Source organism: Diabrotica virgifera, chromosome 8 (assembly GCF_917563875.1).
Source record: "Diabrotica virgifera virgifera chromosome 8, PGI_DIABVI_V3a".
Lineage (NCBI taxonomy): Eukaryota > Metazoa > Arthropoda > Insecta > Coleoptera > Chrysomelidae > Diabrotica > Diabrotica virgifera.
In genome coordinates, this window is record NC_065450.1 from 42,695,808 (window position 1) to 42,713,085 (window position 17,278).

General features: G+C 32.2%; 1 protein-coding gene across 8 annotated transcripts in view; it reads right to left on the bottom strand.

Moving 5' to 3' along the window:
* The window catches only part of LOC126890438 (zinc finger protein 493-like), a 134,793-nt gene that overhangs the window by 115,240 nt on the left and 2,275 nt on the right, over positions 1–17,278 (bottom strand). For 6 of the 8 annotated variants that reach the window (XM_050659376.1, XM_050659380.1, XM_050659375.1 and 3 more), the window contains exons 4-6: positions 10,171–10,306; positions 9,910–10,038; positions 8,919–9,041 (exon numbers count right to left, since the gene is read on the bottom strand). In XM_050659376.1, coding sequence (XP_050515333.1) covers positions 8,919–9,041; positions 9,910–10,038; positions 10,171–10,306 — 388 coding nt within the window. Of the gene's footprint in view, positions 1–8,918; positions 9,042–9,909; positions 10,039–10,170; positions 10,307–10,509; positions 11,829–17,278 lie in introns of those variants that run through there. The other 2 variants (XM_050659378.1, XM_050659377.1) reach the window with 2 other exon arrangements.

A 17,278-nucleotide genomic window follows, 5' to 3' on the forward strand; every position in this document is an offset into this window, starting at 1 on the left:
CCCAGAGATTGTTACGTCCTCCGATATTTTCTGCAGGAGGCACTTGGGTGGAAAGTGTTCCATCAAGTTATTAAAGTCAATCCTTTAAATGATTCACTTGCACATGTTTTTGAAGAGTCAGACTTGGATGAAATTTTGTAGAATTTTGTATTGTTTGCTTGCCAATTTCATAGATTCCTGATAGTGATGCCACACTCTCACCTTTCCAATTTTGTTTAAAATATCTAATGTTTATTGTACGATGTATAGAGTTTCGGTCGAGCGATTTATGTTAACATATAACGGTCCGAAGGTCGACGACCACCCCTTAATTTTTTTGTGTTAAGACAATAACTATATTACGACCCCGGTATAAGCGTTTTGTCTAATAGAATCGTTAAATTCATATTTGTTTATCGAAGAATCGTAAGTTCTCACAAATATTTCGTATTACATGATTTATTCTTGATTCTCACGAATAGTCGAATGTATAATCTGTTTCTACGCAGAATGTGACGTAATTGTTTTTAAGTGTATCAGCGGTGTTTGCCGAGAGGCTCACCGCCAAAGGCATCAAAGTCATAGATCTTTCAGTAAATTGTTTTTACCGACGGAAAGTCGGGGGTTTTATTTATTTTAGAGTTGGCATATCGACAAGAGCCTTTGAGTGTGTTTATATAATCTAACAAGTGTTCTTATTGCTGACTTAAGCATTTTTTAGTAAGAAAAATGGGTGGAGTGAAATATTGAGGTCTCTTTGTGTATTCTTTTCATTGATTGGATGAGATGTTTTGGTATACGCCAAAGGGATTACCCTGGTGCGTAATTTGCAACTTCTTATTGGTTAGGATTTGATTAATTGAGTGTTTTGGATCTGATGTTGGTAGAATGGGAGGTAACTTCTTTTTTTTTGAAAGAGGGAACCCAAGTTTGAGGAGATCGGTCAAGCCAGTTCCATTAGGGCAGCCATCAAGTTAAGTTTTGTCTGGCAGAGAGAAAAGTTGCCGGTGCCTCGGGGCTGCGATATGCGGCTACCGGCAAAAGTTAGTAGTGAAGTTCCAGTTAAGTCTTTTTGGCAATTGTATTGCAGAAATAATTGTGTTTAGTTAGTGTTTACTCCATCATGGCTTAACCAATCTACAGACCACCGCGTTTTCGCCGTTTTAAGCGAACGCGATATCTTTGTACTAGTGTTAGTATAGCCCTTCTTCTTCTTAAGGTGCCGACACCGCTTGTCGATCGTTGGCTCTCATGTTGCCCAGCATATTAACAATCATTGTCTTATTTACAGCCGCACGAAATAGTTCAGTGCTAGTTTTCCCAAACCATTGGCGTAGATTTTTAAGCCAAGAAGTTGTACGGCGGCCCACACTTCTTTTTCCCATTATTTTACCTTGCATGACAAGGTGAAGTATGTCATATTTTTCTGGGTGACGCATTATATGACCAAAGTATTCCAATTTGCGCCTTTTAACCGTGTTCACTACTTCGCAACTTTTATTCAAACGTTGCAAAACCCTTTCGTTTGCGACTCTTTCTACCCAACTAATCTTCAGAATATGGCGGTAGACCCACATTTCAAATGCTTCTAGGTTTTTTAAAAGCGATTCTGTCAGTGTCCATGCTTCAACCCCGTAAAGTAGTACTGGAAATATATAACATCGGACCATTCTTATGCGAAGTTCCAAATCTAGATCATGACTGCACAGGATTTTCTTAAATTTCATAAAACTTGTTCTTGCTTTGGCAATTCTACTTTTTATTTCTGTACTAGGGTTCCAGCTTTCATTAATATGAGTACCCAGATATACAAGATTATTTACTCGTTCAATTGAGTCATTACCGATTGTTACGTTATAGTTACTATTATTTACGGCTGCCTGTTTACTAATAACCATAAACTTTGTTTTTCTTGCGTTGAGTTTGAGTCCATATATCGCGCAGAATGCCACCATTCGGTTCAATAACGTTTGAAGATGTTCAATTGATCCAGTCAGCAACAAGGTGTCATCTGCGTATCTGATATTGTTCATAAGCATACCATTAATGAGTATTCCTCTTTTGCGTTTTCCAACACTTCATTTAAGATTGTTTCAGCGTAAAGATTAAACAACATTGGTGACAATATACAGCCTTGTCGAACTCCGCGCTTGATTTTTACTTCTTCAGAGCACTGATTCGCAACCCTAACACATGCAGCCTGGCCCCAATACAAATTTGCGATTATTCTAATGTCCCTACCGTCCAGACCGGTAGCTTTGAGATTATGTAGCATTTTTTCATGGCGAACTTTATCAAAGGCCTTTTCAAAATCAATCGCGCACATGAAAACGTCATGATTTACATCTCTGCATCTTTGAATTAAAACTTGGGTTGCGAATAGTGCATCACGCGTTCCAAGGCCACAGCGAAAACCGAATTGAGTACTTGAGATTCTTTCCTCAATTTTTCTATATGTTCTTTGATGAATTATTCTGAGAAACGTTTTCAATACATGACTCATTAGGCTGATGGTGCGATAGTCGCTGCATTTTGTGGCTCTGTGTTTTTTTGGTAGTACAACAAATGAGGATTTAAGCCAATCTTTAGGAATTTTTCCGCTTTCGTAGATTAAGTTGAATAATTTCGTAAGTATCTTAATGCCCTCGGCACCTAAAAGCTTTAGTGTTTCTACGTAACTCCCATCTGGTCCGATCGCCTTGCCGTTTTTTGCGTTCTTTATAGCGTATTGCACTTCTTCCTTAGTTATTGGAGGACCGCTTATGTCATTTAGCGTTTCTAGTTCGCTTCTTTCATCATCGAATAATTCCTTTATATATTCTGTCCATCGTATTAGTTGACCTTCGATATCGATTATAATTTTTCCGTTTTTATCTTCGATTAGTGGAGGATTACATTTTTTATTCAGTCCTGCAACTTCTTTCAGTTTTTTGTGCATATTGAATGCGTCATAGATACGCTCGTAGTTCTCAATTTCTTTACATTGTTTATGCCACTCTAATTTAGCTGATCTTATTTTTCTTCGAATCATACTGTTTAGCTTTTTGTATTCTGTCAGATTAGCATTCTTATATTTTCTTCTTGCATCCATTAAATTCAATATCTCTTCTGTCATCCACTGTTGCTTATTCTTACGCTGATTTTCCATTAGATGGTCTTCTTGGACTTTTTCCAATGTTTCTTTGCATGACTCCCATAATTGTTCTTCTGAATTTTTATTTCCCAATTTCTGAAACTGATCTTCTAATTTATCGGTTACTATTTCTTTCACTTCCGCATTTGAAAGTTTATCTTTGCTGATCCTAGGAGATATTTTGGGTTTTTTAATCTTTTTAAATTTAAGTAATACTTTAGCTGCTAGTAAGTTGTGGTTGGAGGGTACATCCGCTCCTGGATATGTTTTGGAGGACAAGATAGCATTTCTATATCTTTTTGATATACAGATATAATCAATTTGATTTCTTACTATTCTTCCACAAGTGTCCATAGGAGATTTCCAGGTGTAAAGTCGTCGCTTAGGCAAGTCAAAAAAAGTGTTGGATATTACTAATTGTTTTTCTACGCAAAATCTAATCATTCTATCTCCACGGTCGTTTCTCGTTCCTAAACCAAACTTGCCAACGACATCTTCTTCACTACCTAGTATAGCCCGGTTATAGATAAATGAGAAATTTAAAGAGATAGACCAATTAGTGTATTACCACTTTAAATACACCAATTGGTCTATCTCTTTAAATTTTTCATTTATCTGTATTGGCCGGTTACAGATAAATGACAAATTTAAAGAGATAGACCAATTGGTGTATTTAAAGTGGTAATACACCAATTGGTCTATCTCTTTCAATCTCTCATTTATCTCTAACCAGACAATACCACCGTTCTTTACAAGCAAGTAGAAGTTAAGAAGTTTTCTTTCAGTGTTTTCTAGTTAAAGCACGGAGTTGCTTTCATTTTAGTATTTTTGATCCAGTCTAGTGAACTAGATAATAAGATTCTTTTTTAAATATTTTTGTTCGAGTACCTAAGTGCTAAATTATTTTGACAATGCTGAATTTTTCTATAAATTTTCTTATGAACTATTGGTTTCATCAAATATGTACTGTTGCTGTATCTATTAATATTGTGGAGTGACTTTTGTGATATGAAATCGCACCTTGGACAATCACAGGAAGATTCAAGGACAATGATTACAAGGTATTTTTTTATGTAGAACTTTTCTTTCATTTATTTGTTTGGTAATCTCGATCTCAATTGTAACACCGTGAGATCACAGATTCGAAAATTTATTTTTTTGTCTTAATAAATAATGTTTTATTTGCTAATTACCATCTTATTTTTTCTCTTTTCCTTCTCTCTTGTATCGTAAGAACAATAAAGAATTTGCTGAGTATAGTATAGAGTAGACAAGGTAAGTCACACCATATTTGCTGTAAATTTAAAATATTGTAACAAAATATTACTTTTGACCGACCGTCGTATACCAGGTCCCATCTCCACGCAGGCATTCCACGACGATGTTTCTAGATATGACGCGATGTAGCGGGACGGAAAGGCGAGCAATTCTAAGAACGTCTGGACGATAACTAGAGATGGGCAGAATTTTCGAGAAATAACGATAGGCTATAAATTGGAACTGTTTTTGTAAATGAGTTCAGTGTATAATATAAATTCGTCTGTACAGTTATATAAATAAAGTCGTATATAAATACGAAATCGCTCGTTTTATTACAGTATATTGTATATTTTTTATTTGACTATGTTTTTTGTTTTGTTTTGATTTATCTATCTATCTTTGCTTTATTTCTATTTTTTGTATAATTATTGGTTCCCTTTAGGTAACCAGTGGCGCCCAATATTTTATTTTAATTTAACATCCTTATTTTGATTTTTCTATTTTTTTATTTCTAAGCTATTAAGAGTATACTATAACATCCCTTAAGAATTCACATCCCTTAGATCTCTGAGACTTGAGCGACCGTGGCCATGTCCTTCATTGTGTAACATTCCCTAATATGACATAACAACATCTTGTCAAAGTTCTATTCCCTTTTCATGTTATAAACAATATTTCGATACAAACCTCAAAAATGCAATTTCAGTAATGGAAAATCATAGCACGGATAATCTGCAGCACGGATAACCGGGTTCTACTGTATTTATTTTTTCTGCTATCTTTTTATGGTAGGTACATATGTGTATGTACACCTGGTTCCATAAAAAACTGATACGACTCTTGAAGCGTATTTTGTAGAAAATTGAGCAGTGTATTTTGAAGGATAAATACTTAATATTTACATACTGTCAATGTCACTGCCAAATCTTAAAATTTGTCAGATAGCTTATTGTGTTCCACGGTTATTAGACTTTATTATTAATCTTTATTATTAATACTTTCTCCGCAACTGAGGGTATCTTATTAACTGTATTGTTACAATAGATCAACGTTTCCCAACCGGTGGGTCGCGAACAGATTTCAAGTGGGTCGCGGCTTGGCTATTACAGTAGCTGAGAAGTGTACATTATATATATCATGGGTGAGGGATGGGTCGCGAATACGAAAAACATCCGAAGGTGGGTCGCCAGACATAAAAGGTTGGGAACCACTGCAATAGATGATACAATAAAAATATTGACAGTTCAAAAATGTGAACATTATTGCATTGTGTGTGGCCTAAGTTTGGGCTGAAAACTTAAATGTATTACATTTTTACAAAATTTTGGAATATGTTTAATTACGTAGACCAATTTTAACAGTTGTTTTCAATACAGATTTCAATCCTCTACAAATAGTTTCCAATGTCTTTTGATGTCAAATAATTAGGGAAGCTGGAATTCAACAGTTTAGAATTTTACATTGAGTTAATGCAAAATTGTGACGCATGTCAAAATTCTCAATGTATTTTAATTGTATTCATTTTTTTCGAATTCTGAGAAAACTATTAAATATTTTTGAAAAATTTAAACTCAGAATGAAAGACTACATTATTACCGAGGGTTGAAAGTCCCTGAAAACTTCTATAATATTTATTTTAATAAGTTACAGGGCTGAAAATAAAAGAGAAGTGTGATATTTAATTTCAAATATTTGATTCAATAGAAACTGCTTGTTTATTCTAAGGGGCTTTCCGCCCTCGGTAATAATGTAATATTTCATCCTGCGTTTAAATTTTTCTAAAATACTTATTAGTTTTTTTATGATTCGAAAAAATCATATTACGATTCAAATGACAGTACTCTCGTAACGTTATCGCACCCTTAGTGTTCATTGGTTAGTCGATCTGGGCAACCGTAGTAATGTCTAAGAACCGTGATTCTGTTCGACCCATTCTGGTTCAACCTCAAAAAATATACTCTTTATAAAATAAATTATATACTCTTTATAAAATACAGGAATTCAAAATAATATAAACATTTAGACCTTAATAATTAGTACAATTTATGAATTAACATAATATTTTATGTAATCAGTTGTTTGTTGTTTGTTTATTTTATTATTTGTCTGTCATAATAAATATAATGTCAGATCAATCAAATACACTGCTCAACATGATCAAATCTTACTAAGAGTCGTATCAGTTTTTTTAGGAACCGGCTGTACATATGTATTATAATAAGAAATAAATGTTCGGATTATCTGTGCTTTTCAATTATCCGTGCCACGTCCGGCCCCGAGGAGCACGGATAATCGGGGTTCTATTGTACTCCTATATCTAATTTAAAACTAAACACATGGTATATGAACTCTTCCATTCAGTAGGAAAGATGCGACTCTCTAAAGATTTATTAAAAAGAAGCCAAGGAGGCCGAGCTAAGGAAAAAGCACAGTTAAGTAAGCAACAGTTTGAAATATGGTCAGGACCCGGACTCTTCACGATGTCAAGCAAGTTCAAACACTCAAAATGGTAAAAAAACTTAGTAATAGTAATCGTATCATTATATGATGCACATGATCATGATCATTAGTGTTAACATTCATGTTAGGAGTAAATGTCTGATCGGAAGTTGTATATTATGCTGCCATGCTTAGCGAAAATGCTGTATCTGCAAAAATCTGAAAAAATTAGATTTATACATTTTTCTAACCCAAATGTGCATATCTATCTTATTTGCTTACTAAAAATGACGTAAGTTAAGCCAAAATACATTAAACACAACGCATTTTATGCCGTATCTGCAAAAACGTTCATGGATACTTAAAATAAAGGCATTATCTGAAAAATATTTAGACAAAACGCCGTATTTAAAGGTCACTTGCCGCGTTTATCCTAAGCAGGCACTAGATGCGGCGTTCTGCCTAAGCATTTGACAGATTTTTACAGCATGTGTAAAATTTTTAATAAGGTTAGTTGTTGCCATTTTTCAATGAGACGGTTGTTTGATATAATTTTTTAAATATGTCAAATAAAACGAAGTTAATACTGCAGAGGGCTATTTCTTTATCAACAGAAAATCTAAACACATATGTTTGAGTTGTTGGTGAAATAATGTGTGGTTCTAAAAACAATGCGGTACTACTAAGTGACACAAATACCTACTTACATTAAATGTGGAGTTTGCTGAGGTATAACGGACTTTCCTATGTATATGTATATTGTTGTTGATGCGAGATTCTATTATTACGTTACATCAGGCATTTTTAAACAGCGCAAATTTTATAAAGTTTGTTTGAAATGCGAATTTTGGTACAATGTATTTTGGTCACTGTAGGTAGTAGAATTTCCAAATAAAAAATATGTTATAAAAGTACATAGTTAAATCAATGTCTAATAATTAATAATTAAAAATAAACTTCATCGTAAATGTTAATCGTTTCTGGAATGTTTTTAATTTTAAAATGCAAGAAACGTCCCTTAGCAGCAAACTTATTAATTCCAAAATTATTTCCAGCACTTTTTTGTCCATTTTCATGACACACTTTTATAAATAATTTTTTATTCTCCTTTTTCATCGTTATATTGTATTTATTATACAGTAGGCTCCCTCTATAATGAGAACTGAAATGGCAGACTAATTACCTCGGTATATCAGACAACAATAATATTGTGCATACATATGAATATTTATATAGTTTTCTAAAACATTAACGTTCTATAGTGAAAGTGAAGCCATTCGGAGAAATATAAGATGCTAAATATTGTTTCCTCGACAATAAGGCTTCGCCATCATAAATTATAAAATTTTTTACAATATTCAGTATCGGTCAATAGATAAACAGAACGGGAAGAAGTTTATTATAGGTAGGCGGTGGATTTTATTACAGCACTACCCTCGTTAATCGCACAGATGTTGGGGATTTATGTATACAGGTAGTTGGGGTATTTAATTATAGCCATTACAGCGCTAAAAATAGATAAAGAATAATAAAGATACATATTTTATGATTTCATTTTTCCTCATTATATCCAAATATGCCTCGTTATAGAGGTGTTCAGTTTAATAGGAATTTCATGGGACATCTAGTGTACTTTGCTATAAGCGAAACCTCGTAATAACCGTGTTCGTTATAGAGAGAGTCTACTGTATTATAAAATAAGAAAATGCTTAGCGCAAACGCAGTACTGCAGTCTTCCTAAGCATGAAAAAGTTAATTTATGTAGTATACTTAGAAAGAACGCAGTAACATGAGTTTTTAGAGTATATAAGATATATTTTGCCAATCTTATGTATAAATATGAATTCCATGATATTTATTATGTATATAAAGTAGAAAACAAAAAAAAAATTAAATAGTTTTCAACGGCTAGACATTTAAACAAAAACCGATTTTACTCAAATGTGATCTCTCTGCAGATACAGCGTTTTGGCTAAGGACGGCAGTATGATAATCTAATATTTTTATATTATGATAATCTACCTAAATCACGATTGTACTTCTTTTCTTACAGTCACAATATTTCTTATGAAGTGTTATGTTTACTCCATTCCATTATGAATCTCACCTGAGTAATTGATTTCTTCTGCTTTGTTTTTACAGTCTTCAGGATCTCTTGAGGTGGATAGTTGATTCTCCATACATCTGTGTTCATGTTCCTCAAATTCTTCTTTAACTTCATCTGCCATAACTAGAAAATAAAGAAAAATATTAAGGAAATGCACCAAATAAGTGTATTGTAATAATCTAAATCACAATTCTGCTTCTTTTCTTTTCTTGCAATTCAATATTTCTTATGAATGCTTATTTTTATATACAGTGGAACCGCGATTATCCGTCTCTCCATTAACCATCAGGGTCCGTACGTAAGTTGTATTGGCTACATAAGCAAACATTGGGTCATCAATTCATTTTGTTTGAGCATTGCGATAAGCCAAACGAAATTCGCTGAAATGTACAGTGCGGTACTAAATGAAGTTATGGCTGAATCAACTGTTTTATTTTCGTTTACTAAAGATAACATAAACGAATCGTTAATTTGTGATAAAGACGCAAACGGCTATCGATTGCTGACAGATGATGAAATCATTGAAATGGCAAAAGAGGCGGACGAAACAGATTCAGAAGCTGACACAGACTCGGAATTTGATGGTGACGATGTCGATGATGTTATTGCAACTGACTGAACTGACAAAGATTTGCGTAAAGAAGTTAGAGAAGCTGCATCGCACATGCAACAATGCATCGAGTGATATTCTTGATAAGAAGAAGCCAATAAAGTAGATTGCATGATCTTACGCGGATTAAGAAAAATGTGAAGCATTAGTAAAACAAAGATTTCAGAATACTTTAAACCAGTAAAACAAAGATTTCAGAATACTTTAAACCAAATTGATTCGTTTGTATGAACAAAAATTCCTCTTATCTTGTAAAACCAAACATATATGTAAATAAAATTTTAGGGTTCTGTTAACCGTCTTTTCGATTATCCGTCATGCTCTTGGTCTGGTGCCCTGACGGATAATCGAGGTTCCACTGTATTCCATTATTAATCTCACCTGAGTAATTAGCTTCTTCGGGTTCATCTTTAAAGTCTTTAAGATTTATTGGAGTGGCTAGCTGACTCTCCATACATCTGGGTTCATGTTCCTCAAATTCTTCTTTGCATTTAACTTTATCTTCCATAACTAGAAATTGAAGAAAAATATAATTAAATACACCACATATTTGTACAATAATAAATGAAAATCTAAAGCAGAATTCTACTCTTCTTTTTTTATAAAGACATAATATTGTATATTTTCCATTATTTATCTCACCTGAGTAATTTGCTTCCTCAGGTTCGTTTTTACAGTTTTCAAAATCTATTGAGGTGGATAACTGATTCTTCAAATATCTGAGTTTATATTCTCCAATATCTTCTTTAATTTCAAGTTTAACTTCCTTGTCCATGACCTAAGAATGCAGAAAACCAATTAGTGTAATTAATATCAATATCAAGTATCAGGTTTGTTCCAAATTATCACAAAGTGCAATGAAAAAATATATGTCATTGAAGAACAAAAACAAAACCATCAATCAGGGTTTCTTTCTTTAAGATATAATAATTTTAATCATAATCCAATGACGATAAAAGAAAAAGAAATACAAATATTTACCATCAAAGATCAAAATAATAGGTACATGGTACATATAATCATAGATTTATAATACTCTAGATTGCGCCTTACGATCTTAAAATGGGTGACGGTTGCGACAGAGATAAATGAGCCTATTTGGTCGGTAGTCTCTTTCTGATTCAAGGGGAGTATGGACGACGTCACTATCCTACTCGGTCGTCGAGTATTTTAGATCGTTTGACAGTTCGAGCGGATGGCGACGAGAACTGGTCGTTTGTCTTCGGACGTGGATAATCCTGGTTCGAATCCCATACCAATCTTTACTTTTTTTTATTTTTAATTTAATCAATATTGCGTTTATTAGATATTATTACATCTCTAAAATAAATCTATGCAAAGAAATATATAACAAATAAGAAAAACTTTGTAGGTACCTATAGATTTTTAAAAATATAAAAGCCAATGTTATTTTTTTAAATAAGTTAATGGTAGAATAGTATAAAGTAATTAAAAATATTCGTAAAAAATTACCAATAATTAATATTAACATAATGTACCATCGATTTATTAATTGAATCGGTCATTTCAAAAACAACACGAGTCACATATTCCTAATTTTACAGAAGAGCAAAGAAAACTTAACTATATAGTCGAAAGATGGATGAAATGGATGACATCAAAATTCAGGGTTATATTGTAGTTTTGTTCCTAATGTTTTTACTGGGCTGGTGTCGTTTTTGCACACAACGTTTATCTTAAAGGAGTCTATTCCTCTCAAAAAGTTAGTTTCTCAAAATTGTGGACTTTGCTGTTTTTGAAATGACCGATTCAATTATAAGTAATTAGACATTATTTTTATTTATGAAACTATTGTTACAATTTTTTAAAAAAGCAGAAGCAAAACAAATAATATTATTCACATCATTCGAATAAGGACGAATTTATATTAATAACGAATGACTTTTATTTTACTATGCAGTTCACAAATATGTATTCCAATATTAACTTACTATACATAGGTACATTTATTATCTGCTAGATTTACTTAGGTCCATTTTTCAGATGTAAAAATATCTAATAAACGCAATATTGAGTAAATAAAAATAAAAAAGGTAAAGTTGGTATGGGATTCGAACCACGATTATCCACGTCCGAAGACCAAAGACCATTTCTCGTCTCCACCCGCTCCAACTGTCAACACATATTACTGGATAAAGTGGGATAGTCACGTCGTCGCTATTCCCCTTAAATTAAAAAGAGACTACCGACCAAATAGGCTCATTTATCTCTGTCGCAACCGTCACCCATTTCAAGATCGGAGGACGCAATCTAGAGTATTATATATCTATGCATATAATCAACATCAACACACATCTACTTTAAGCTTTAAGGTTAGAATTCTAATTCTAAGGTTAACAGAGTACAGAGTTGGATTCAGAATAATTAATAATATTTATTGAATTAATTTCGAATATAACACAAATTAATATACACTTTTAACTAATTACACTAATCGTATTGACTAATCACAAAAGAAAACAAGAAGTTATCTTAAATTTAAAATTAATGTTATAGTCCGTTCTTTAACGGTAAAATATTGCAAAACCTCTAAATTTTAAAGAACCGCTTGGATTGACATGAAATTTGGCATACACATAGCTAACAAGTCAAAGAAAAAAAGTGATATTGTGCCGATATGTGCTTTTGCCCTGGGGGTGGTTTTCACTCCTTCTTGGGGGTGAAAAAATATTCGTCCAAAGAAAGTCAGGAAATGGATAAACTGGCTAATTTTAAGTAACTTTTGTTCTATAGAGTTTTTTCACTAAGTCAATACTTTTCGAGTTATTTGGCAGTGAATATGTTCATTTTTTCAACAAAATAACCACGCTTTTAGACGGTTTTTCGCAAATAACTCAAATAGTACCTAAGTATTTTGTCGAAAAAAACGTTCTTAGCAAAAATATAGCCTATAAAAAATTTAAAAAAATGGTGTATTTATCACGTCTCTACACCTAGTAGAAGCAGAGTTATAGCTAATGAAAAATAGGTTCATATTCGTAAAATTCCAAATGGAATACTTTAACGTGAAATAACCAAAAATGAAGCACATTTCGGGGCAAACTCATTACAAATTATTTAAAGTGTTTTAAAAAAGCTTCATGTTTTTTATAAAAAACATTTCTAGCATCAAAATTAAACAAGTTACGCTCAAAATAAAGTTAGTCCCTTTTGGTTTTGGTAAAAAATCGACAAAATCACCCCCTAATTAGTATCTTAAATGAACTTAATCGTTACGACTTCACAAGTTTCTTGACTCGTGTATATATTGTTTATATGATCTGTAAGTTTCATCGGTTCAAAGTCCTTATTATTGAAAGGGCTGTAGTTAAAAGGGGTTGAACGAGTCACTGATCACGAATGTATGCAAATTTAGAAACACCAAATCTTAATCAATTTTTGTCTAACAGAAAAACAAAAAAATACATGATATTCAGAAAAGCAAATCTGACTTTTTTGTTTTTCGAGATTTTTGGTATCTCTAACAATTTTTAAGTTATTTTGAAAAAAAGCATATTTTTCAAAATTTAAATTTTAAAAAATTTTATTTTGAAACCAAATTTTTTTAAAAATAAGCACTTTGAATCGATGAAACTTACAGATCATATAAACACAACATAAGTAAAATAATTTGTGAAGCGGTAACGATTAATTTCATTTAAGTTGCTAATTAGGGGGTGGTCTTCCCGATTTTTTTTTTGCAAAAACAAAAGGGACCAACTTTATTTTAAGCGTAACTTGCTTAAATTTAATGCTAGAAACTGTTTGTAAAAACAGAAATAAAGCTTTTTTAAAAACTTTAAAAAAGTTATAATAGGTTTTCCCCAAAAAGTGCTTAATATTTTGGATATTTCACGTCGAAATATTCTATTTGAAATTTGGTGAATATGAATCTATTTTTCATTGGCTATAACTCTGGTTCTATGAGATCCAGAGACCTAACGCGTACACCATTATTTTTACTTTTTTATAGGCTATATTTTTGCTAAGAACGTTTTTTCGACAAAATACTTACTTTTTGAGTTATTTGCGAAAAACCGTCTAAAAATGTGCCTGGTTATTTTGTTGAAAAATGGACATATTCACTCGCAAATAACTCGAAAAGTGTTGACTTCGCGAAAAAGCTCTATAGAACAAAAGTTACTTAAAATTAGTCAGTTTACCCATTTCCGGACTTATTTTGGACATATATTTTTTCACCCCCAAGAGGGGGTGAAAGTCACCCCCAGGGCAAAAGCACACATCGGCACAATATCACTTTTTTCTTTGACATGTAAGCTATACGTATGCCAAATTTCATGTCAATCCAAGCGGTTCTTTACAATTCAGAGCAAAAACCGTGAAAGAATGGACTAGTAGGATATTCACACGTTTGAAATATGCCGTGTACAGTTTTCTGGGAGATAGTATTGTAAGATCACACATTTTTCCAAAACTAAAATCTGGTAATTAGGATGTACTCCAAAGTATAGATAGCTGAAGATGATGTATAAACCCTTTTTTGAATGGAAGATTCAGTAATATTTCCTTAACTAAATTTAAAAACTACTTTGTTTACCGTATATTTATAACATAAAGTTTTACAATAAAAATAATCAATGATCAAAAACTAAAAAATATTTTCATTGTCCAGAAAATAATGTCATTTTATTATGAATAATTCTTTTACTTTTATTAGTATCTATAATTGTTTCATTATAATGATGAATTCGGACGTTAATTTAGGTGAAAATTATTAATTTTAATAAATTGGAATAATGTGATTCTAAAAAGGAATAATGTTTGAAATGGTTAAGTTTTTAAATAATAATTGTTCTGTTAAATCTTTTAATATTTGGATATTATCAATATTAACATTAATACGTTAATTAACGTTTATGTGGCACTGTGGCACTTTTTCGGCAGTAGAGCAAATAATAACAAAATCGTTGGATGGATAAGTTAAATTTAATGTATCTCTTTGGTTGATAAATGATGTCAACAAGTCCGCTCGGTCTCCTATAAGTGCGTTTACACAATCTTCACATTTCAAAATTCTCGATATTTTATAAATGACATATCCTGAAATGTATATAACTTCTCTCTTGTAATGTGTAAATGATAAGTTCCTTAATTGAAGTGATATAAAATTTGTATTGGATATGTCATCGTTATTATCAACACATTCGTCTTCAACAATTCGTTCTCTGCCACAAGACTTATTAACTATTTTTTCAGGTGCCATAACTGTAATCAGTTCTAAAAGAATACAATTTCCTCTAAAACTATCCCTTAGTTCTAAATGTTTTAACATTTTTTTATAAGCTGCCTTAAACTATTTAGCAGTTGGATTATTGTTATAACCCCCCATTGATCTAATTAACCCAAAAAAAGTTCAACGTGATCTTGACTTAATTTATAGGTTGGAATATATACTAATAAATTTGTTAGCACTAATTGTTTGTACAAATGTTGAAGACTATTTATACAAAATAGAATTCCCAAAACTCCCATATTTCTCTTGCTTTCGCAAAGCTTTACCTCATTAACTGAAGTTAAGATTTTAAATATTCAGCAGTTTCGGTTAAAAAGTCATTAATTTTGATATAATTCTTTGTATTTAAAGGCTTTTTATAATCTTTTTGTGATATATTTCTAGAATTAAAAACACCAAACAAATTATTTAAGATGAGAATAAAATTAACCGTAGCAGAAGAGTTACTAAATTGTTGTAACTGTAAAACTTGTGTTGGATATTCAATAGCATGTGCCAGAGAGTTACTAAATAATTGTATTGCCAACCTTTCTTCCATTTTTTGTTTTTTTATACAGTGGAACCTCGATAACTCGGATTAATCGGGACCACGGCTTATTAATCCGGGTTATCGAAAATCCGGGTTAGTCGGAAAATATGGTAAAAATTAATAAAATACGGTATACTTACAGATAAACTCCGTTATAATTGAAATACGACTGAACTACACACAATACGGTCACAATCGGAACATGTTATGTTATTTAAAAACAGTGGAGACTAAGACCACTGTTTAAAAAAGAATTTTTTAAATAGTCTTTTAGTCTTTTTTAAACAATGCTAAGACAGTTTGAAATAAATAAAGGAATAACAGGTGCCTGTTGTTTCCGATAATCCGAGTCAATGAACGTCGCTCTGCCGCCATGTGCCATGAGTTATTTTTACTATCGTATAGTTCAAATTACACAAATACCCATTATCTCTCAAATATTATATTACATACATTTTTATTGTTGAAATTTTTGTCTGATGAAAATCTGTCCAGGTTAGCCGGACTTCCGGGTTATCGGGGGCCGCCTTATCGGGATTCCACTGTAATTAATATGAGATTTTTTAAGTTTATTTCGTAAATGAACCCCCTTTTCCTCTTGGAGTTTATTTAATTCCTTTATATATTTCCACTCTACAGTTTCACCATTATCATCAACTAAAATTAGTTTATCTCCTAGGGTGTTTCTCAATTATTTTATCATTTGACATGGGTCGAATAGAACTGCACTTTCTTTATTTGAATTTTGTAAAGTAAATGTAGATTTTAACGAATTTAATTGAAAACTTCACCCTAACTCCTTTACCACTGTTACATTATTTGATGCACTATCAAAAGTTACTGATATCACTTCTACACCAATTGTAATATTAAATTCTATTTTTGTTTGCCAGTTAATGAATCAATTAAGAAATACCCTACAGGAAGTTTCCAAGAGCTATTAATACAGACTAACATAAATACTATTGCTTCCTTGGCAATTGAATGACAATCCGTTTGTAAGTCAACTCCATAATCTACATATCCATAATATCGTTTTCCATCCCATTGAACATGCTGACGAATAGCCATCTCATCAACTGTTAAATTGCAGAGCAATTTATATGGTGTATTCGTGGCCTTTATCTTCAACAGTTCAAAAACCTCTTTTGAAAAACGAGCATCTCCATTGACACTTTGGTACCATCTTGATATTGTTTTGGGATGGGGTAATGCAGAATTAAAAGTAGTTCTTACATAATTATATGCTTTAACGGAATAAAAATGTAATGTTAAAGCAAAGGTTTTCAGTTCACTACTATATTTTCCTTTAGTAGACAGTTGTCTGTGTAAAAATTCCTTATTTGGTCCTATTACAACTAAAGTTTGTAAAGTTTCATCTGCAACTTTTCCTTTTAATAATATCTTCTAAAACTGCAACTTTTTTCTTATAACGATTAAGGGAGACTCTAAGGGTTTTAATTATTTTCTTGCTCTTCTTAATTGTCTCCTTAACTTTAATTTTCTAGGTGTAACAGCCTACTACAAATGAAACCAAATTAGCCCGTTTTAGGCAAAAAATTGACTAGAGCAGCCAAAATCCGAACATATGAAACAATAGTTAGACCAACAGTGTTGTATGCATGTGGAACATGGATTACGAACAAGAAAGAATAAAAAAAGTTGTATGGCAGCTCACGGTGAATTGCATACAAGAACATACCAGAGCTGATGGGAATATATAAGATACCAAAAAATCACGGCACGGAGAGTTCGATGATTGGGACCTGTTTTACTAATGTCAAAGGAAAGAAAGGTTTTAAGAGTTCTCAAATCAGATGAAGGGGGGAACAAGAGAAGAGGGAGACTGAGAAAGAAGTGGTTTGATGCTGTCCGGGCTGACCTATAAGAACTAAGAACAAGGGACTGACAAGAGAACAGGCAAAGGATCGGAAAAAGTGGAAGAAACTATTGGTTTCAAAAACAAT